Below are 24289 nucleotides of genomic sequence, written 5' to 3' on the forward strand. Positions count from 1 at the left end.
TGTCCGTATTTTATACGGATTTGATTCAATAAACGTAGTACACGGGCGTACAAATAAAGTTATACGGATTCTTTAAAAAAACTTCAATATTTATTTAGAGCTATAATAAATTCCCATGATGATAAAAGAGCGCATAACATTTACAAACGTACTGTACACGACAGAAAGCACAGACAGCCTGTCACGGAGTGAGCCGTGACGCTCACGCGCACACACCTTCATACACACCTCTCACGCAAGCGCACAGCGCACAGGCAGCAATCTGCCGGCAACGTTCAAACATCTTGGCTGACCTGTCGCTGTGAGTTGCATTTCATTTCCATTACTGTTTTCTGTATGGGTATTACTGGTTTTCAAGCATTTCATACTCCACCGTTTGCCATAGTTCCTAACGAGAGCAGCATTTGTTGCGAGTGCAGGGAAAGGCCTACCGGCATTCTAGTAACACTTGTTTGGCTCCACTCATATGTAAAACGCATCACACATTACTAAGCATTTTTATCTCCCATCTGTTAAGCATTGTCTATGTAGCCTGGGCCTGCCCATCCTAAGCGTGACGCAACACGAGGGCCTGTTGCGAGCTTAGTCTGGCCAGGCAAGCTATCTACAGCTCTTCCAAGCTCCCGAAAAATCGGGAACCAATCAACTTTGAGCATCTCCAACGGCCCTGGGTAGAGGCGTGCTCAAGGCACTGACGTAGTAGAACTGCGACCGGAAGCCATAGATTGTTTACAGAATCTATGCCGGAAGCGCTTCATTCACATTACGAACATGGAGCAGCGGCAAGCCTTTAACACAGCGGTAGATGCTGTATTGAAAGCATTCAACGGGAAGTTCTCATTGAAAACGGAGCAAAGAGCAGCCCTGGAGGTATTTATTGAAAGGAAGGACGTTTTCGCCTTGCTCCCGACCGGCTTCGGTAAGAGTTTAATCTACCAGTTAGCCCCGTCGCGTCACATACGTCAGAGGAAAGAGTGATGTGATTGGTTTAAGCTTCGTCACAGCCTTTTCTGGCTTCGACCAGTAGCAAACAGGCATTTCAGGGAGGCGGGTCAACCACGCACTTTGGGAAACGGTTGGGCTTAATATCTTGGCCAGACCAATAGCTCGTAGAGCTTTGCAGTCGCGTTAGTCAGACTATTGTCTATGGTCTAGGAAACACACGTACAAACCGGTTATTTCTAACGTCAAGTTTATTTAGTTCTAGCATTTTTATAACACAAAACAGTTTTTAGTAACTCATCACGCGAACTCCACATACTTCCTGTTTGTTGTGAGAAACCGAGGGACTGTACCATTGGCTTGTTATGGAGGGGTTTTGCGGGTGTTTGGTAGAATGGACTATTTTAATGAGGGTGTTTTACTGGTGCTGGGGAAACATGTATTTTACTATGCACTGAAGGGTTTTTGGTTAATTAAAATTATTTTGGATGTTTGTATAGTTTGTGTTTTTCTTTAAATTGTTATTTTGTATTTAGGATGTCATTATTTAGTTGATTGATTAATTTTGCAATTTGGGCTCAACTGTGGGAGGGGCTGCGGGTATGTAAGCTCTGCAGTAGCTCCAGAGCCTCAGTTGTGGTTGGAACGTCTTGTTTGAAGGTACTGTAGTTTGGCTGACTAATAGTTTTGTTCAGGGTCTTTTTTAATTTAGTCTGGCAAACTTGAAGCCTCTTTATTTTTGTGTTTTCTTATTTTGCTTGTATAGTTTTCTTTTTGGCAATTTGAACCTTTGGTTGGTGCACTGTAAATATTTGCACTATTTTAAGAAAAGTTTTGAAAATAGAAAAAATAAAAAATATATTTTTGGAGGAAGAAGTTTTCCGGCTCTCTGTCTGCTCCACCGCCGTCCATCCTTGCAACACAGCCAGTAAAGAGTCTTATGAAATCGCGCGTTATCTTGTGGTAGCGAGACTTCGTTCCACTTCTGATCATGCGCACACCACATTGCGAGAATCCCGCCAACCATGAAGTAACATTTTGTTTGAAAAGCGTATTTCCACCTGAGTGACTTTCAATAGCAACTGAAAAGATTCTGAATGGGCACTCCGGCAAAGAAATTCAAAACACAATACAGCGGTAGGTTTCTCCCTGAATGGAAGGACCTTTTCAATGGCATAATCCAACTGGCAGCCTCCAAAAACGAAGAATACACACACTGCACACTGTGTGTGCGTGACATCAAAGTTGCAGCATCGGGAGTGTATGATGTGAAAGAACATTTCAAATCGAAACTACATCAGCGGAATGCAAGCCAAAGGCAAAATCAGCCACTGATGACAGTATTTGTGCGCTCAAAAACTGATATGCCAACAACTGGAAAAGACAGAAAACACAAGGTAGTGGGCGTTTTAGTTCAAGTTAGGCAGTGCTCTGTTTACCCCACAGTAATGCTGACTGTGAGAGAGTTTTCTCTCAAGTCAGGAAGATACACACAGAGAGCAGAAAGAACCTGAATGCAGACACACTGACCTGGCCGACTGCAGTGTAAGATCAACACAGACACTTGCTGTGACATGCAGCCTAGTGAGGTATTGGTGCAGAGTGCTAAAAAAGCTGTCATGGAGTACAATTCAGAACATTAGAGTGACATTTTGTGTTTTTGTCAAACATTGGAGCTTTGTATTCATTCTGAAGGTTTATTGTTATTAATATTGAATAAAAAGTAACTGGGATATATCATTGTTAATTATCATTCAAATTTTAGGTAAATTATTTTAATTTGCATCTTATAAGGATTTTATAAGGGAAATAAGGATTTTGGAGGTTGGTTATACAGGTTTGATTGACCAAAGGTTGACATGTATGCTTACAGAACCAGCCACAGTTCTTCTGGACGCTTTGACTGTCAGACTCGCCTCTTAATTTTGCACCAAAACCCAATAGCCTTTATTATGTTTTCTTTTTTAATCTGAAAAGTGGTCCCTTATATAATATGCTGCTCAGATACAAACTTTTCTTTTTTTTTCTGTAACGTTTAATTTTGTGCTGGGAAACGAACGTTTGGACTCTAAAATGTTTTTGTACTTGACTCGATAATGTAGAAGTCATAAAATATAAATCTATAACAAAGTTTGTATGAAAAAAAAGGTGCCTATGACTTTTGCACAGTACTGTATATAAAATTCACACCAATGTAATTATAAGGGATTTTGCAATCCCCAATCCTCTATGAGTGAAGAAATGAAAAAAAAAAACGCTACCTCTACTTTTCAATTTATCCATAAAAGTCCAAAAGAAGTAAAAATCTGTCATGACTTTCTCTCACTCTTATAGTTTATTATTAGAGAATATTTGGATCGCATTCAGAAAGAAAGATGACATGTACATATTATACTGATCGCAACTGAATTTCTCGTAGGATTAAGAGCTTAACATATACTATATTTAACCATTTTTATTACTAGAGGAACTGTGAAAAGCGCTAATTTGCTTATGCAAACTAACGAATTGTGTGTGCAGTTAAAAAGCTAATTTGTGGGTAATTTTTTCAAAGAATAATTGCGCAAACCATTCTGCCTAAAAAGCAGCCGAAATAAGGAAACACATCTGTAATTACATGTGAATTACAGTACTGAAACTGGTTTTTGAGGTTTCCAATGGAGCCACACCTTCCTTATTATTGTCCAATTAAATGCTCTATCATATGTCCCACCCCCAGAGGCGGGTCTTGCTCTGAAGTCGCAGTGTGTTTGCTGCAGTAGTAGGTCTGTTGGTGCGTTTTTGTCTGCGTGTCTTCCCGTACACTCTTCCTGTACCTTTTCCGAACGCCGAGTGATGCAGAAAGAAATGGTTGAAATTTATTTATTTTGAAAAGCAAGGAATTCGTACGAGGTCATTTTTAGAGGTGTTTTGTTTTACCAACGTAGCTGGAATGTGTCGCTTCATCAGATTGTTTCATCAGTTGCTTCTTCACTATTGGCTGTCGTGCAAATCAGTCAGGCAGTTCAACACGATGTCACTCTGCCTTTGTGTTTCGGAAGGAAATAAATTCATGTCATTTGAAATTGCAGCTCGGGTGCCATTTCTTACGCTACGTTCACACTGCAAGGCTTAATGCTCAATTCTGATTTTTTTGTGAGGTCGTTCACATTAACAAATATATGCGACTTGTATGTGATCCTCAGTATGAACGAAAAGCGACCTAAAAGTGTTCCGCATGCGCATTGCAGGATACGACGACGTCACACGCAGTGAGCATGGCCAGTGTTTACGGAAGTAAAACCGCCCGGTTGTGGTATGACCCATCCAATCTAGCTTGAATAGCTGCATCCCCCTAAATGGAAATCAGCTCCCTAACCTCTGCGTCCTTCCATTGAGAAGATTCAGAACCTTCACAGCCCGAAGCGTCCCTCGCATTGATGTCATGCGCAGGGGCGCAGATACGTTTTTTGAACTGGGGGGGACAAAAAACTGGGGGGGGGACAAAGCTGCCAGCAAACCAACCCCAACCCCGATATGCCTGTCAAACTTGTTGTGGGTTACCATAGCAACCAAGCTCGAGCTCGCAACCTGTGCAGTCTGCGCAGCTCAACCAACCGAATATCAGTCTTTGTTTTGTTTTATGAGAGTTGTTGCAACTATGTATGTACTGCTGTGCACCTCAATAAACCGAATGGTAATTAGTCTTTTGATTTTTCCGTGAGGTTTGCCTTATGCAAAGAAAAACAGCATAGACGTTTTTTCCTCCCTATAAGTGGGGGGGACCGAGCGAGGTGAATTTAAATCTGGGTGGGACGAGTCCCACCCTCTATCTGCGCCCGTGATTATGCGCCATGTTGTTGTAACTTTTTTTGAGAGACCCGCCGCCTACTTCAGCGCAGAATAGTGACGTTTGTGGCTTGTTGATGACGTGTAAGTCGGATGAATGCGACCTGGCGGTTCAGACTGAAGTCGCATATGAAAAGAGCGGATAGGAATCGTAATTAGGACCACATATCCAAACGGCCTGGGTCGGATTTGAAAAAATCGGATCTGTGTCGTTCATATTGTCAATAAAAGATCGGATACAGGTCACATATGGGCGAAAAGATCGGATTTGAGTCACTTCAGCCTGCAGTGTGAACGTAGCCTTAGAGAGTTGAAATGTTTAATGCTGGCACTGGTAGAGCAACTATCAAAAATAAAGCTTATCATGGTGATAAGCATTTCCTTATTTTCAGATACTAAGGCATAATTTCAAAAAACTTTCTAATTATTATATTAAGACTTGGCAAGTGGGTTTCTGAATTTTAAATACCTGCCCTTCGGTCATATTCATTAACACATTCCTCAGTTCTGTAAGTGATTTTCAGGCTGCACTAATTCACACTGTGGGTGGTAAATGAATATATTTTCTTCGATGCTATCCTGTGTTTTGCACCTTGAGACAGAAACACCCCAAATTGCATGCGCATTAAGCAAACACACAAGACCGACACTGACAAGTTCTACTTACTGTATGTAAGAGATGTAACACTCTGGGTGTTATCTACTTATACACAAAGCTTTACCAACATCATGTTTCTGTTGGTTCTTGCACTCATCTATGTACAACCCTAATTCCAAAAAAGTTGGGACGCTGTGTAAATTGTAAATAAAAACAGAATGCAATAATTTGCAAATCATGGAAATGCTATATTTCATTGAAAATAGTACAAAGACAACATATCAGATGTTGAAACTGAGAAATTGTATTGCTTTTTGAAAAATATATGCTTATTTTGAATTTGATGTCAGCAACATGTTTCAAAAAAGTTGGGACAGGGGCATGTTTACCACTGTTTTGCATCACCTCTACTTTTAACAACACACTGTAAACATTTGGGAACTGAGCAGACCCATTGCTGTAGTTTTGAAAGAGAAATCTCGTCCCATTCTTGCTTGATATACAATCTCCGTTGCTCAACAGTTCGGGGTCTCCTTTGTTGTATTTTGTGCTTCATAATGTGCCAAATGTTTCAAATGGGAGACAGGTCTGGACTGCAGGCAGGCCACTTTAGCACCCGGACTCTTTTACAACGGAGCCGTGCAGTCTTAATATGTGCAGAAAGTGGTTTGGCATTGTCTTGCTGAAAGAAGGAAGGACTTCCTTGAAAAAGATTTTGTCTGGATGGCAGCATATTGCTCTGAAACGTGTATACGTATCTCATTCAGCATTAATTATGTCTTCCCAGATGTACAAGCTACCCATGTCATGTGCACTAATGCACCCTCATACTATCACAGACGCTGGCTTTTGAACTGTGCACTGATAACAAGCCGGATGGTCCCTCTCCTCTTTAGCCTGGAGGACGTAGTGTCCATGATTTCCAAAAAGAATTTCTACTTTTGATTGGTCAGACCTCGGGACAATTTTCCATTTTGCCTCAATCCATCGTAAAAGAGTTCAGGCCCAGAGAAGGTGGTGGTGTTTCTGGATATTGTTTATATCTGGTTTTAACTTGCATTTGTGGATGCAGTAATGAACTGTTTTCACAGACAATGGTTTTCTGAAGTGTTCCTGAGCCCATACAGTGATTTCCACTACAGACACGTGTCTGCTTTTAATGCAGTGTCGCCTGAGGGCCTGAAGATCACAGGCATCCAATGTCAGTTTTCAGCCTTGTCTCTTGCATACAGAGATTTCTCCAGATTCTCTAAATCTTTTAATGATATTATGTCCCATAAATGATGTGATCCCCAAATTCTTTGCAATTTTACATTGAGGAACATTATTCTTAAATTGTTGCACTGTTTGCCCACGCAATCTTTCACAGAGCGGTGAACCCCTCCCCATCTTAATTCTGAGAGACTCCGCCTCTCTGGGATGCTCTTTTTATACCAAATCATGTTACTGACCTGCTGCTAATTCACCAAATTAGTTTTTTTAGGATTACACAATTTTTTCAGTCTTTTGCTGTTCCTGTCCCAACTTTTCTGAAACGTGTTGCTGACATCAAATTCAAAATGAGCGTATGTTTTTCAAAAAACAATAGAATTTCTCAGTTTCAACATTTGATATGTTGTCTTTGTACTACTTTCAATTAAATATAGGGTTTCTGTTTTTATTTATACTTTACACAGTGTCTCAACTTTTTGGAATTGGGATTGTATTACCTTATGTCATTCAGTTACAAATATAGCTCTGAATTATAGACGTGACGAAAACATACTGTAAGTGTGACTGCATCAGTAAGCATGGAAATGACCAAAGCATGCTGTACAATCTTATCCAGATCAGTTATTAAGTATTATGTTTAGTATTAACAGGGTCACACGAACAGGTCATGCAAACGTATAACTGCAAACGTTGTTCTTATAATTCACGTAACACGGAGCGCTTTGTGTGTCAAAAGCTTCAACGGCGCTTATCAAATCATCTGAGCGCACCAGAGCCCTTCCATACTTGTGCAAACTGTTTGGAAAGCCTTCTGGTCAAAACTATAAATCCGGCTTTAGAGGACTTAGTTTAGGCACGCAGTACTTTGGGGCGCGTAATACTCTGCATATGGATCTCTTGGCATTTGCACTTTAGATGGCAGCCTGTCCTATAAATACCCGTTAGGTTACTCGCTTGATGACAAGCTATCATCAGTCTCACACTGAGGAACAAATTAAGAAACTGAGCATCAAATGCCCCACACACACACACACACACACACAGGAATAGGTTTTACAAAAGAGCAATCAGAAGAGGAATTACTATGCAAGAGCATGGTGATGCAGTTTGTGAATTCTGATGAACTTCATGCACATGATCTGGTTTCTAATGGAACAGTATTCTACAGAACAGCTACAGGAGACTATAGAGACTAATCCCAACACAATCGACCATCACGTGGTAATTCTCGAATCTGATTGGTTAGAAGGTTAGAATGTGGTCATTCTAATGCTCTCTCTTCTATAGTAACAGATCATTTGGAATACTTCATTTAAGGCTAATAGCAAAATAGTACAATAATAAAATGGGCTTTTTCTTGTTAACAAAGAAAAAAACATAATTAACGTGGTTTCTGTTCGAAGATGTTTATTTAACTAATTTAATTCATTCAATTTTGACAGGAGTCTAGTGTCACTATAACATGAGCCAAAAAAAAGTTTTATTGGATATTCCAAATCTATAGTTAATTACCTTTAAGTATAATCAGTATAAATACAGAGGTGATGATAGGAAATCGCGTGCGCTGACTGGTCGAGAGATCCGGACTATTTCTCGATAATCACCTCGAGCGGCTCGGCAAAATGGCGGCCAATTGCTTCATCGCTGTAAGTGAGGAAGAATTACAATGTTGTTCCTAAAAGCACTAAAGATGCTACGAAGTTTGGTCTAAAACTATTCAAAGGGAAGGTGGAATTGTGATTTATTTTATCAATTTCAAGACAAAGCACTTTATGTGACTCAGCATAGAGAAGTGACGAGTCTGCGCTGCGCCATTATTACACTTGCATGCCGCTTTTGAAGTTTGAAATAATTTTTTTAATGTTTTTTTTTTTTAATAATCACCTGTGTATTTATACTAAAACAATTATCCACCTCAGTCTCGTGAATATCAGTGAATAATAACCTTGACTTCATCTCGGTTATTATTCAACGATATTCACTTCACCTTCGGCAAATAATTGTTAAATAAAGGGTCATTTGTTAAATTTGGTGCAGCCAGTCCAGGGAAATTAGTGAAAAGGTTGAAGGTATCATCATCTCATCTCATCTCATTATCTCTAGCCGCTTTATCCTTCTACAGGGTCGCAGGCAAGCTGGAGCCTATCCCAGCTGACTACGGGCGAAAGGCGGGGTACACCCTGGACAAGTCGCCAGGTCATCACAGGGCTGACACATAGACACAGACAACCATTCACACTCACATTCACACCTACGGTCAATTTAGAGTCACCAGTTAACCTAACCTGCATGTCTTTGGACTGTGGGGGAAACCGGAGCACCCGGAGGAAACCCACGTGGACACGGGGAGAACATGCAAACTCCACACAGAAAGGCCCTCGTCGGCCCCGGGGCTCGAACCTGGACCTTCTTGCTGTGAGGCGACAGCGCTAACCACTACACCACCGTGCCGCCCAGGTATCATCATCTTAACAGAAAATCAAGTTTGGAGAAAATCAGCTGTGAACTTCATGATGTGAATGTATTCAAATGGCTATATCTCGGAGTGAACTTTTGCAATGCTGGACTCGTTTTATTGTGACACGTCCCAAATTAAATAATATAGATCCTAGTTTGTAGTCTATTGTCTGTATTTGTTGCATAAGTTATATATTGCCCTTCAACTTTCTGTCACTTATCTGACACGAAACCATGTTAAATGTCAAACCATCAAGTCAAGTCAAAGTCCTTCCCGCGCCTACAGTACCTAGTATTCCTAGGCAGTCTCCCACTCAAGTACTAACCAGGCCCAACTCTGATGGTGGCGCATCGGGCGGCGCCGATCTCCGTTTCCGTAGCCCTCGGCCTCTCGCCTATTACATAGCTAGGGTTACAGTGGGGGGCTAGTCCTCTGGTAACCACGAGAGTTTAACTCCCCATGCACATCTGTATTGCAGCGTGCCTTGCCAGATGATAGTAGGTACCATTTTTATAATGGTCTTTGGTATGACCCGACCGTGAATAGAAATTCACGATCTCCCGATCGAGAGGCGGACACGCTACCACTAGTCGGTATGTCAAACCATGGCTCTGGCAAACAATTTCCTTTCATCTGTCTGTGATGAGAGAAAAGACAATTAAACGTATTTGACTCGACAAGGACGATGCATAGCTGAAAACTATACAGCGACCATTTTGAACCAAGGCCTCAGTTAGATTTTGGATTTTTTTTTTTCATTATACAGACTTATTTTACTGCTCTGAAACTGTTTCACAAAATAGCAAACGTCACTTAATGACTCCTGATTATGTCATTTTGTCTTTTCAAAGAGCACTGCATATAAACAGATAAGTACGTGAGTAAATAAGACAAAATTTTTAAAAACTGTGACGGATTCGTTCTGTTCAAATCGAGAACGCAGAGCGGAAATGATTGGCAAGGAACCACAAATTATGCACCCGGCGATCTGCGTGCAGAGAAATGACACACACTGTCATACACACATGAAGACACATGGAGGAGGCCTGGGCTTGGACTGTACGTGTCCCACTGTGGGGGCCTGCTGTCTAACACTCATGAGTCATAAGGAAAGGAGGACAGCTAAGGGAAGAGTAATGCCTGGCTTTCCTACTGACTGGTGAACAGGACTTGAGGCTTCAAAGCACCCTTGAAATCCAATTTGCTGAAACTGCACTTGAAATTGGTGTTTCGGAGTTTGTTTGTATCTGTTCCTTTGTGTTACTGATGCCAGTATGACACAAATACAGTACATCCTTCGGTTGAAAAGAGATGATTGGCGTTTATTGATTTCTAAAAGGACGAACGTTTATGTGGTTATGTGACAGGCATTTTTCAGAGGAGTGTTTTTACTAGTTTCGGGCTGTTCAATGCTAGAACATCTTGCTACCTTGCTACTAGATTGATCAAGAACATGCTTCTGCCTCGATACACTGCTCAGGCTTGTCTATCAGTAAGTCCGTAATATTTTATTTATTTTCCACTCGGATGCCTCCTGGTGACAATTCTGTGGCTCTCTGTCGCCATCAACACCTCTGATGATTGACCTCGGCTCAGACGTGTATGACCTAACTCATGGCATCTTGTCGTCCAGGATATCATCCTCGTTAAAGTTGACAGATGTGGGTGAAGGCGGCAGTGAGAAATCCTCCACGGCTGAAAAACAGCCAGTTCTCACAGTTCTTCATATTGAGCTATTTCACTGATCTATTTTGCTATACAGGTAAATGGGATAATTCAGCGCATTAGTAACATCGTTAACGAATATAAATAAATATATACACTTACCAGCCACTTTATTAGAAACACCCATCCACCTGCTGTTTGTTTTATGCGGTTCTCTAATCAGCCGATCCCTTGACAGCAGCACAATTATGCAGATACAAATCAAGACCTTCAGATAGTGTTCACGTCAAACATCAGAATGAGAAAAATCGCGATCTCTCAAATTGTGACTTTCACTGTGGCATGGGTGTTGGTATGAGCCAGATGGACTGGTTTGAGTATTTCAGAAACGGCTGACCTCCTGGGGTTTTCACACACAACAGTCTCTACACAGAATGGTATGAAAAACAAAAAACACTGAGTGAGTGAGCAACAGCTCTGTCAGCGGAAATGCCTTGTTGATAAGTGAGGTCAGAGGAAAATGGCTAAATTGGTTCGAGCTGCCAGGAAGGATATAGTAACTCATAGCAACTCTTTACAACCGTGGTGAGCAGAAAAGCATCTCAGCATGCAACAGCAGACGACCACATTGGGTTCCACTCCTGCCAGCCAAGAACAGGGATCTTAAAATCAAGAACAAGTTCCTATTAAAGAGGCCGATGAGCGTGCAAACATTATACACATTTTAGTCATACAGCTTAGGACATAGGGTTGAGCTAAAAAATATTCTGGGTTATTCATTCTAATTTCATTCTGGGTTTTTGTTCGTAGTGTAAAAATATTCTATTTTAAGTTGCGATTGTGATTTTGGTTTAAGGAAACCACAATCGCACTGTAAATCAGTTAGCAATTAGCAATGCTAAGACAGAAATCTAGCTTTCATCGACTAGCACCATATCAAGCTTTTATGCTTAAAATTAAACAGTATCATGGTTGTGTATTTATTTCATGCCGTGTGCTGTCTGAAATACATCTGCATGACGAAACACTGTGATTACGATAAACACAGCTCCCTCGGATTTGACACAAACTCAAAGTGACGAGCGCAGCAGGCTTCGCCGTTTCCCCCACAAGCCGCACACCACAGTCCTGTCAGAACCAATTGCTGATCAAACGATCGTTTTATTAGTATTTACTCAGCAGCAGTCACTATTATAATGAAACCATCACAGTAAACTGACTTCGGCTGGACTATTCTGCAGATAGAATGCTACAGAACACACTCTAGTGCTCCAGGATGGGTGATGCTTTGGAAAAATCCAAGTATCTTATATTTGGGCTGCACACAACATCTAATAAGCTGTCTTGATTATGTAAGAGGCGAAGCCTGAAATAATATCACGTTGTGGTGGTGATACTAGTGAATATACACTACCGTTCAAAAGTTTGGGGTCACTTTGAAATGTCCTTATTTTTGAAAGAAAAGCACTGTTCTTTTCAATGAAGATCACTTTAAACTAATCAGAAATCCACTCTATACATTGCTAATGTGGTAAACGACTATTCTAGCTGGTTTTTGGTGCAATATCTCCATAGGTGTATAGAGGCCCATTTCCAGCAACTATCGCTCCAGTGTTCTAATGGTACAATGTGTTTGCTCATTGCCTCAGAAGGCTAATGGAGGATTAGAAAACCCTTGTACAATCATGTTAGCACAGCTGAAAACAGTTGCGCTCTTTAGAGAAGCTATAAAACTGACCTTCCTTTGAGCAGATTGAGTTTCTGGAGCATCACATTATTTTGTGGGGTCGATTAAATGCTCAAAATGGCCAGAAAAATGTCTCGACTATATTTTCTATTCATTTTACAACTTATGGTGGTAAATAAAAGTGTGACTTTTCATGGAAAACACAAAATTGTCTGGGTGACCCCAAACTTTTGAACGGTAGTGTACTCCATACTGGATAGGCAAACACTTGTTACATTTGCTCCAGCTTTCTCTGTCTACACTTTGCCCTTAACGTCTTCATAGGGTTGTTACAGTGTCATGGCTTTGTGGTTGGTCATGGTGTACAATAAGCATGTAACGATATATTGTGCGGTGATAAATCACGATACAAATTTATGACGATTTGAATTGATGAAATAAAAAATGCACTGTGATTATTATCAGGCTGCGTGATCTCTTCGTTTCTCACAGCTGTAATTGAGTTGTTTCGATAGCAGACAGCGCAATAACGTACATTATTATACATATAAGGCACTTTTTCGATGGAACAAACTAGATAGCTTTATTAAACACAAGATCCACTCAGCTGACGCTGGTTTCCATTGGAGATGTGTATAAACTTTTGCTAATGATCCATAGCTACATTATAAAAGTCATAAAATATAACTAATAAAATAAGTAATATACAATATAGTGAGACAAACATATTATTATGATTAAAATGTATACTCCGTTTATAAAAATACATCTAAACACCAGAAAAGTATTACCAGTAGTTCATTCTAAATTTCATCGTAGTCTCAGAATTTTTAACACAGTCAAGCAGAGATTTATACAACATAGCAGCTGAAAAAGCAAACGTCCTGTGTCCTGATTTTGAGTTTATTTTCACGATATGAATATTGTTCTTTGCTCTTGTGTTATATTTATGGACATCAGAGTTTTTAACAAAAATTTTACACAGGTATTCTGGTAGAAGCCTGTTCATACATTTGTACACCATGTACAAATAGTGTACAAATGGAACAAAAACATGTGTTCTATTCCCTTCTAGCAGGTTTGATAGAATGCAATATTGTTAGCATATCACTTATCCTAAGTGTATTACATCACTCTATGCAATGGACAATGAGCGTTGAATATGGTTTACGATATCGCATGGTTGTCAAGACAACATGACGTCACACGTCGGAGCTGATGCGAATATTCAGTGAGAAAGTTTTCTGCTACGCATGCGCAGAAGCATTTCTTGGTTCACTGGCAGCGCCCGCAGTAAACTGTCACAGTGAATTAAAAATGCCATAAGATACAGTGGTGCTTGAAAGTTTGTGAACCCTTTAGAATTTTCTATATTTCTGCATAAATATGACCCAAAACATCATCAGATTTTCACACAAGTCCTAAAAGTAGATAAAGAGAACCCAGTTAAACAAATGAGACAAAAATATTATACTTGGTCATTTATTTATTGAGGAAAAGGATCCAATATTACATATCTGTGAGTGGCAAAAGTATGTGAACCTCTAGGATTAGCAGTTAATTTGAAGGTGAAATTAGAGTCAGGTGTTTTCAATCAGTGGGATGACAATCAGGTGTGAGTGGGCACCCTGTTTTATTTAAAGAACAGGGATCTATCAAAGTCTGATCTTCACAGCACATGTTTGTGGAAGTGTATCATGGCATGAACAAAGGAGATTTCTGAGGACCTCAGAAAAAGCGTTGTTGATGCTCATCAGGCTGAAAAAGGTTACAAAACCATCTCTAAAGAGTTTGGACTCCACCAATCCACAGTCAGACAGGTTGTGTACAAATGGAGGAGATTAAAGACCACTGTTACCCTCCCCAGGAGTGGTCAACCAACAAAGATCACTCCAAAAGCAAGGTGTGTAATAGTCGGCGAGGTCACAAAGGACCCCAGGGTAACTTCTAAGCAACTGAAGGCCTCTCTCACATTGGCTAAGGTTAATGTTCATGAGTCCATCATCAGGAGAACACTGAACAACAATGGTGTGCATGGCAGGGTTGCAAGGAGAAAGCCACTGCTCTCCAAAAGAACATTGCTGCTCATCTGCAGTTTGCTAAAGATCATGTGGACAAGCCAGAAGGCTATTAGAAAAATGTTTTGTGGATGGATGAGATCAAAATAGAAATTTTTGGTTTAAATGAGAAGCATTATATTTGGAGAAAGGAAAAACACTGCATTCCAGCATAAGAACCTTATCCCATCTGTGAAACATGGTGGTGGTAGTATCATGGTTTGGGCCTGTTTTGCTGCATCTGGGCCAGGACGGCTTGCCATCATTGATGGAACAATAAATTCTGAATTATACCAGCGAATTCTAAAGGAAAATGTCAGGACATCTGTCCATGAACTGAATCTCAAGAGAAGATGAGTCATGCAGCAAGACAATGACCCTAAGCACACAAGTCATAGGCTAAAATTCCTCCAAGCCGGTGTACAGGACTGATCGACAGTTACCGCAAACGTTGAGTTGCAGTTATTGCTGCACAAGAGGGTCACACCAGACACTGAAAGCAAAGGTTCACATACTTTTGCCACTCACAGATATGTAATATTGGATCATTTTTCTCAATAAATCAATGACCAAGTATAATATTTTTGTCTCATTTGTTTAACTGGGTTCTCTTTATCTACTTTTAGGACTTGTGTGAAAATCTGATGATGTTTTTGATCATATTTATGCAGAAATATAGAAAATTCTAAAGGGTTCACAAACTTTCAAGCACCACTGTACATATTACACGTAAAACTTCTGTGCTAGCAAGTGCATTGGATATTGGTAAGTAACCCCCCAATTCTTAACTTTTTGTAATATCTATAATTGTTCCATCGAATGTGTATTATAATAATAATAAGAAGAAGAATGGCTTTTTTCGTAATACATCAGATATATTCCATTCAGCTAGCATAATACTGAACTCGTCTTCAACTCGTTCAGTATCATGCAAGCTGAATGGAATATATCCGATATACCACTCAACGCCAACCAATATTATTTAAATCGAGGGAATGTACATGACTTCACTGTAGGCGGAAGTAACACAGCTCTAATATTGTCAAAACACACACAAAAAAAGCCAGATCTAAAATGGGAAAGAGCAGTTCTGTGATTGACTGTACAAACAGACGTAATAAGAAATCAGAGCTCTCTTTTTACAAACTGCTGAAAGCGAAAGAAAAGAGAAGCAAATAAAGGTAGTAGAAATGTTCATAAATTGTTATTTTAACCCTTTGATGCAAAACATATGCACACCCCTTCTAATGCACAACATGGGTCAAAAATGACCCGCATTCATTTTCCAGGTTATTTCATGCTGACTGAGTTTTTATTTGCTGTATCTTTTGAAATCAATTTATTTTATGATTTAATATTCCAAGTATTCTTTAAATATCTTGTTTTTAATTACCACAAATCATTAATTTAATTTTTTCTTTCCTACTTTATGAACAAAAATACTTTTTATATTACTACACATGGGTCATCCAAGTGTGATTTAAAATTAAATGTCTTAATACTATAATAATAATTTGTTTCAAGTCATTACTTTAGCAGTGAATGGGGCCAGTTATTTATTTATTAACTATGTAGTTAGCTAAGCCGACTACAATAAAATTAGCTAACTAAAGTAGAATATGTCAACAGCTAGGTAGCTAATAGTAATTACTTGTAACTTTCTGACAAGTAATCTACTCACTCTCAAGGTAACCTAAACATAATCAATTTTTTTCTAAGGTAATGTTAGAACAATTGAAAAACATTACTTACATGTATTAGATGGGCAAAGGGCGCTGTGCTGAGCTGTGAAATGTCTGACACAAGCACGATTCACAGTTCCCACCAAACGCTGGAGTAAATGCATGCGGGTCGGTTCTGACCCATGTGTGTAAACTTGATGTAGAATTACAAAAGCTGTGCTTGTTCATAACTTAAGAAAGGAAAAATAAAAATGATTTGTGCTAAACAAGATATTTACTGCACATTTGGAAAAGTAAATGACAAAATGAATTTATTTCAAAAGTATATCATAGAAACACTCAGCCATACATGAAATAACCTGGAAAATGAATGCAGGTCGTTTTTGACCCATGTTGTGCATTAGAAGGGTAGTGATACAAAAAGGGTTTTTATTCAAAAAGTAAGAAAGGAAAAAATAAAATAAGGATGTATGATGATCAAAAACAAGTTAATTGAGGAATACCTTGAACACTGAATGATGGAATTAATTTATTGCAAAGATATAGAAGATAAAAACTCAGCCGGGTCACTTTTGACCCATGTTTTGCATCAAAGGGTTAAGAGGCCTAGTTGTTATGAACTTTTTCCATTTTTAATAAAAGGAATATTTTAGTTAATAGGCTATTATAGTTTACTCCAACATTTCCAAACATACAGTGGGTACGGAAAGTATTCAGACCCCTTTAAATTTTTCACTCTTTGTTTCATTGCAGCCATTTGCTAAAATCAAAAAAAGTTCATTTTATTTCTTATTAATGTATACTCAGCACCCCATCTTGACAGAAAAAAACAGAAATGTAGAAATTTTTTGCAAATTTATTAAAAAAGAAAAACTGAAATATCACATGGTCATAAGTATTCAGACCCTTTGCTCAGTATTGAGTAGAAGCACCCTTTTGAGCTAGTACAGCCATGAGTCTTCTTGGGAATGATGCAACAAGTTTTTCACACCTGGATTTGGGGATCCTCTGCCATTCTTCCTTGCAGATCCTCTCCAGTTCCGTCAGGTTGGATGGTGAACGTTGGTGGACAGCCATTTTCAGGTCTCTCCAGAGATGCTCAATTGGGTTTAGGTCAGTCGGGTTCATAACAACTAGGCCTCTTAACCCTTTGATGCAAAACATGGGTCAAAAGTGACCCGGCTGGGCCAGTCAAGAATGGTCACAGAGTTGTTCCGAAGCCACTCCTTTGTTATTTTAGCTGTGTGCTTAGGGTCATTGTCTTGTTGGAAGGTGAACCTTCGGCCCAGTCTGAGGTCCTGAGCACTCTGGAAGAGGTTTTCTTCCAGGATATCTCTGTACTTGGCCGCGTTCATCTTTCCTTCAATTGCAACCAGTCGTCCTGTCCCTGCAGCTGAAAAACACCCCCATAGCATGATGCTGCCACCACCATGTTTCACTGTTGGGATTGTACTGGGCAGGTGATGAGCAGTGCCTGGTTTTCGCCACACATACCACTTAGAATTAACACCAAAAAGTTCAATCTTTGTCTCATCAGACCAGAGAATCTTATTTCTCATAGTCTGGGAGTCCTTCATGTGGTTTTTGGCAAACTCTATGCAGGCTTTCATATGTCTTGCACTGAGGAGAGGCTTCCGTCAGGCCACTCTGCCATAAAGCCCCGACTGCTGGAGGGCTGCAGTGATAGTTGACTTCGTGGAACTTTCTCCCATCTCCCTACTGCATCTCTGGAGCTCAGCCACAGTGATCTTTGGGTTCTTCTTTACCTCTCTCACCAAGGCTCTTCTCCCACGATTGCTCAGTTTGGCTGGATGGCCAGGTCTAGGAAGAGTTCTGGTTGTCCCAAACTTCTTCCATTTAAGGATTATGGAGGCCACTGTGCTCTTAGGAACCTTGAGTGCTGCAGAAATTCTTTTGTAACCTTGGCCAGATCTGTGCCTTGCCACAATTCTGTCTCTGAGCTCCTTGGGCAGTTCCTTCGACCTCATGATTCTCATTTGCTCTGACATGCACTGTGAGCTGTAAGGTCTTATATAGACAGGTGTGTGCCTTTCCTAATCAAGTCCAATCAGTTTAATTAAACACAGCTGGACTCCAATGAAGGAGTAGAACCATCTCAAGGAGGATCAGAAGAAATGGACAGCATGTGAGTTAAATATGAGTGTCACAGCAAAGGGTCTGAATACTTATGACCATGTGATATTTCAGTTTTTCTTTTTTAATAAATTTGCAAAAACTTCTACCGTACATTTCTGTCAAGATGGGGTGCTGAGTGTACATTAATGAGAAATAAAATGAACTTTTTTGATTTTAGCAAATGGCTGCAATGAAACAAAGAGTGAAAAATTTAAAGGGGTCTGAATACTTTCCGTACCAACTGTAGGTAAATAAAAATAATTATTGTTGGTTATCATGAAAATGAAATATAAGTTTTTTTTATTTAACAAAAGGAATATTTAAGTTCATAAAGAATGGGAAAATAAACAATGCATATTTTTTGTGATAAAATTTTCTTCACTTAATGGTTTGGTTTTCTCATCTCATTATCTCTAGCCGCTTTATCCTGTTCTACAGGGTCGCAGGCGAGCTGGAGCCTATCCCAGCTGACTACGGGCGAAAGGCGGGGTACACCCTGGACAAGTCGCCAGGTCATCACGGGGCTGACACATAGACACAGACAACCATTCACACTCACATTCACACCTACGGTCAATTTAGAGTCACCAGTTAACCTAACCTGCATGTCTTTGGACTGTGGGGGAAACCGGAGCACCCGGAGGAAACCCACGCGGACACGGAGAGAACATGCAAACTCTGCACAGAAAGGCCCTCGCCAGCCACGGGGCTCGAACCCGGACCTTCTTGCTGTGAGGCGACAGCGCTAACCACTACACCACCGTGCCGCCTGGTTTGGTTTTGTTTCTTTCAAAAATATCATGGGAAAATTGAAATCGTGAACCCAATATCGTGAATTGAACTGATTTGTTACGTGTCTAGTCTATGATCAGACACTTACCTCGTCACTGACATTTTCAAAATACTAATTTAAATATATTTCTGTCTATTAGTGTCTTTGCACACGAAAAAAAAAATCTTTTACCTCAGAGGTCCACTACTGTAGTAGCGACTAAGCAGCCATCCATTTTTTTGTCTCAGCATGTTGCTTTTCCTCACAGCCATTGTGTCTTATGACAACAACATGATGAATACTGACAGTTTAAAAGCCCTTTCAAAAAAAAATAAAAATGAAAAAAATATTGGATTTGATCCTTTAAAAAAATCTTTGGGGAAAATCGTTTCCTTCGATTTTCACCAGCAGCAACTTGTAAGTCTTTAAATGGAATTTTTCGATGTAAGTGTGATATTTTCACACACGGTTATCCGACTATGACAGACTTCAAAACGAAGCGTTTGTTCAATGTGGTGTCACTTTTTTTAAGGTTACATAATGATAACACATCTACTCTCAGATCACATTATAAATGGCCTGCGCGTAGGCGTGCTCACGCAGTCATGCGCTAAATCAAAACACGATCCATTTCTACGCCAAGATATTACATTGAAAAATGACAACTGAAGCACAGATGGCAATCGGTAGGAATCTGCCTCGGGACAAGACTGCGGTATTTTGACTTCCCTACGGCTTGTGGGGATTTTACAAGTGTATGTTTGTGTGTAATGCTGTACGCTATGCTCTTAATGTCCAGTTATGGTCACATTTGCAGAATATCCAGTGCTGAATTATGACCCTAAACTCCAGGGTGTGTGTGTTTCTATGCGTGTGTGTGTGATCTTGGTCCAGGCATGTTGGGTTCACAGACACACTATCTCTAGTGTGCCAAGGGCTCAAGCTGCCTCAGCAGCCTGCAAACCATCCTGCACCCTCACTCACAAACACACACAAACACACACACGACCAGCAGGACCCTTTAAGACGCTCTCTCAGCCAACACCTAAGTCACACGAATGCTGCCTTGTCATGATCGCAGCCTTGTTACAAAAAAAAAAAAGTTCAAATTACAAATTGTTTTACACCTACCTTGACATTTGCAAATGCAGCATTAGGCTTTGACAAATTATAAATGCATCAACTGACAGTGTGTTTAGTTCACGTTCTTTGAGAGGTTCCAGAAATCAGCTGAGCTGCTTTTCAAAGAATTCAAAGCATGTCTGTGAAGATTCGAAACAGTTGATTCAGCTGATTGCTATGTGAAACGGTATGAAATTCCTGTTTTAAACTTTTGGCGTGCATCAGTACCATTGTTTTTCAAGTGTACGTTTGAACAATACTGATGAGATACTAAAGAGAAAGAAAAACCACGTGTCTCAGTGCTCGCTGAAGTGAAGTGCTCACTTTATAAATACCTTAAATTCACAGCACCTTACGCTCATTTTTATTGACCACTGCCAGGCTTGTAGTACTTGAGACCAGAACTCGGACTCGAGTCCGACTCGTGCCCTAATTTTAAGGACTCGTGACTTGACTTGGACTTGAGCACTGATGACTCGGACTCGTGCATTAACTGCATTTGGACTCGTAAATTGGAGACGAGGACTCGGATTTTTTCTTTATTTTTGTAACATGCCATAATAGTTTGGCAGAAGATATTTATATTTATAGCTACATTAATTTGTATATTAATTTCGTGCAAGAGAATTCACATTCACCTGTTCATACGTCATGTTCAGGAACAAACTCATGTTAATGGCGCTAAAATGCCTGGAGAGGGGGTGTCGTGGCTCAGGTGGCTAAGGCGCCATACCATAAATCCGGGGACCCGGGTTTGATTCCAACCCGAGGTCATTTCCCGATCCCTCCCCGTCTCTCTCTCCCGCTCATTTCCTGTCCTGTCTCTACACCGTCCTATCCAATAAAGGTGAAAAAAGCCCCCCAAAAAATCTTTAAAAAAAAAAATGCCTGGAGAGAAGCCCCTAGGATTGTCCGCTTTGCTTATACAGACTTCTCGTGCAGTGGGAAAAAAATGCACTCCTATGTGTTCCATATGTAGAAGAACTATCGAGGAGACGACGGGGACAACCTCGAACTTCAATTATCATTTGGCAAGACTACACCCAGAGAAGTCAGTGACACGCTGTGTTCATTGCTCTGTTGATAGCGGGCTTGCTGATCGATGAACCAGCTAGTGTTAACCCTCTCTCATGTTATTTGCCCTGTTGATAGTGGGCAAGGCTTGTGTCGGACTCAACTCGGCTCAGTAGTGGACTCGACTCAAAATTTTCTTTAATGACTTGGACTTGAACACTGGGGACTTGAGACTGGACTCGAGGTTCAGTGACTCGACTACAACACTGACCACTGCTCCGCACTGTCAGGTCAAAGGCTCTTGCGCTCTGAATACCAATATCAGATAATAATGAGATTTCTTAAAGGTGACATATTGTACCCCTTTTCCACAAGTTGACACAGTTCCCTGAGGTCTTAATGAAATGTCTGTGATGTACTTTGGTCAAAATACCACAAGCACCACAACTCCTTTTTCACCCTGTCTAAACGGCCCTGTTCAAAATGACCGATTTGAGGAACGGCCTGTTCCTTTAAATGATAATGAGCCACTGCTCACCCCACCCCACCCCACCCCACCTCCTTCTTCCACCAGCCAATCAGACGGCACTTTCCTCATGAATGTTCATTCGCAAAGGCAGTTCTCAAGCTGTGAGTGGAAATATTCAAATGAAGGGGCGGGATCATGCTAATGAGCTCCCCTTGTGACATAGAATGAGGAGGCAAATCTGAACGGCTTGTTGAAAGACATGTTTTCTGAAACAGGAGCCTAAAAGAAACCGACCGGGTGTCTTATTTCAGAGTTTGTGTGTTGCTAGGCACTCCAGATACCCAAATGTATGTGCACAAGCAGTGAAAAAGTGACTTTTAGAATAGAATAGATTTCACTAAACTGCCCAAACCCAAATAAACACAGCTAGGCTTATAATCTTAAGGACCAGCTTCAAGAGGAGGACTACGCAGATCCCCACATCCTCATTTCTGAACGCAGTTTACTCACCCCTGGCTGAGAGCTTTTTGGTGTTGATTATTTTGGCAGCATATTCTTGGCCTGTGCACAGCTTGACACATCGTCGCACGACTGAAAAAGCTCCCCTGAAGGAAAAAAAAAAGATAAGATGAAGAAAAAAATCCCAATATGCACTCTGCAAAAATTCAAATCAAAATACCATCAGGGTTTGTTGCGCTGAGGTGATTTCGCTTCTGGTGTCATTTACTTAAGTGATAAATAACTTTCATATGAATATACTAACAGCTAAGCAAATCTATCGAAACCCAGCTGATGTCTGACATGTAGATCCTCGTTCTGTTGGTTTTCTGTCTACATATAACGTATGTCAGATAAACTGTTACAATCTGGGAATAAATCAGAAGAACAAACCCGTTTTGTCACACCAGAATCTCTTCGCTCCTTGAATCTTTTCAGAACAGCAGGCGTACGAAACCCTGTTGGGACATCAGCGCTAATGCCTGATGTCATCCTTTATGATGGCAGCTAATTTTAGCGCACCTTTCTTCTGTTATACAATACGCGTTGCGTGTCTTGAGTGCTATATCTGCTGACACTCTGGGGAAGAAGTGGCCAGGCATGGAATGTAAAACTAAACCCAAAAGCCCATTGGGCTCTCCGGGTTTGCCCTTTAAATTAGACCTGACCTTAGGATTCGGAAAAACAAATCTTTCAAGACATTATGATAAAACTGTGCTTGCTGGCTGACTTGATTTTGGGACTCGAAGGAGATTGTATACGCACGTTAAGCTTTATTAACCTCATAATACAGCCTTGCTAAAACAGTCCTGTCAGAGAGGCATGAAAATGTATTGTTATATTCAGTATAGTGCCATTGTAATAAATATAATAAAAACTTAACAGACAGGTTCTTTCAGATCTTTGGCCAAGCTCTGAAAAAGTCTGAATCCTATTTTGATAAAAATAAAGCCTTCACTAGCGCCTAAGCCAGGACAACCGGCCTCTGAGGAGACAGAGCCGAATTAGCACATTCTGCCTGTCAGGAGATGTTTGAAGAAGACCAGTCAGTCAGGCTCTGTCAAAGCGAGGCGTTCTGGTTTCACTGGCACAGGATGCCTCGAGGCAAGCGTGTACACTTCACATCCTGAAGAGCACCAACACTTGAGGACAACAAGGTCCACTTTTTCTTAAACTTGGAGCTCTCTGAACAAACAGCAAGTCCGACAGGGCTGCCTGCTTTTCAGCGCTGCTAATCATAATAAAAATCTCTCTCAAAATAAAAATTCAACTAAAACCTATAGTGCATCTAGTTCTACCTGACTACATCAAGTAATACGCTACATTTCGGTAGGACGCACTATTCCGCAGGATTACATGAGATGGGATGGGATTCAAGACATAATTACAACACATTGTAAGATATAATAATGATAACGTGATCAGAAATATTCATGAATGCTATGCTTCTTTTGTACATCCTTCATACTTGTGGAATTCTGGGACTGAGGATGAAGTATAGCTTCCTGGTACAGTATTTTATATTACAGTATACACACACACACACACACACACACACACACACACACACATACAGTACTGTACAAAAGTCTTAGGCACCCTATTTTTTTCACACAAACTTTCTATTTTATGACTTCGACATTATCGGGTTGGTACAAAAACATTTTCGAGTTCCAAACGTTCGTTTCCCAGCATAAAATTAAATGTTACAGAATTATTATTATTATTTTTTTTATATCTGAGCAGCATAACAAGAGAGCACTTTTCAGATTAAAAAAATAAAACATAATAAAGGCTACTGGGTTTTGGTGCAAAACTAAGAAGCGAGTGTGACAGTCAAAGTGTCCAGAAGAACTGTGGCTGGTTCTAGAAGATGCTCAGTAAAACCTACAGCTCCTTATATTTCTAAGAAGAAGAAACCTTTATTTGTCACATGCACACTTCAAGCACAGTGAAATTCATCCTCTGTATTTAACCCATCTGAAGCAGTGAACACACACACCCAGAGCAGTGGGCAGCCACACTAGAGCACCCGGGGAGTAGTCAGGGGTTAAGTACCTTGTTCAAGGGCACTTCAGCCCAAGGCCACCCTACATTAACCTAACTGCATGTCTTTGGACTGTGGGGGAAACCAGAGCACCTGGAGGAA

At 40.4% G+C, this 24289-nt stretch overlaps 1 protein-coding gene across 7 annotated transcripts in view; it reads right to left on the reverse strand.

Moving 5' to 3' along the window:
- LOC132873113 (calcium/calmodulin-dependent protein kinase type II subunit beta) overlaps positions 1-24289 on the reverse strand; it is a 121246-nt gene that overhangs the window by 94984 nt on the left and 1973 nt on the right. For all 7 annotated transcript variants that reach the window (XM_060908367.1, XM_060908365.1, XM_060908363.1 and 4 more), the window contains exon 2: positions 22153-22247. In XM_060908367.1, coding sequence (XP_060764350.1) covers positions 22153-22247 — 95 coding nt within the window. The remainder of the gene's footprint in view (positions 1-22152; positions 22248-24289) is intronic.

This window comes from Neoarius graeffei, chromosome 25 (assembly GCF_027579695.1).
Source record: "Neoarius graeffei isolate fNeoGra1 chromosome 25, fNeoGra1.pri, whole genome shotgun sequence".
NCBI classification, from domain to species: Eukaryota; Metazoa; Chordata; class Actinopteri; order Siluriformes; family Ariidae; genus Neoarius; species Neoarius graeffei.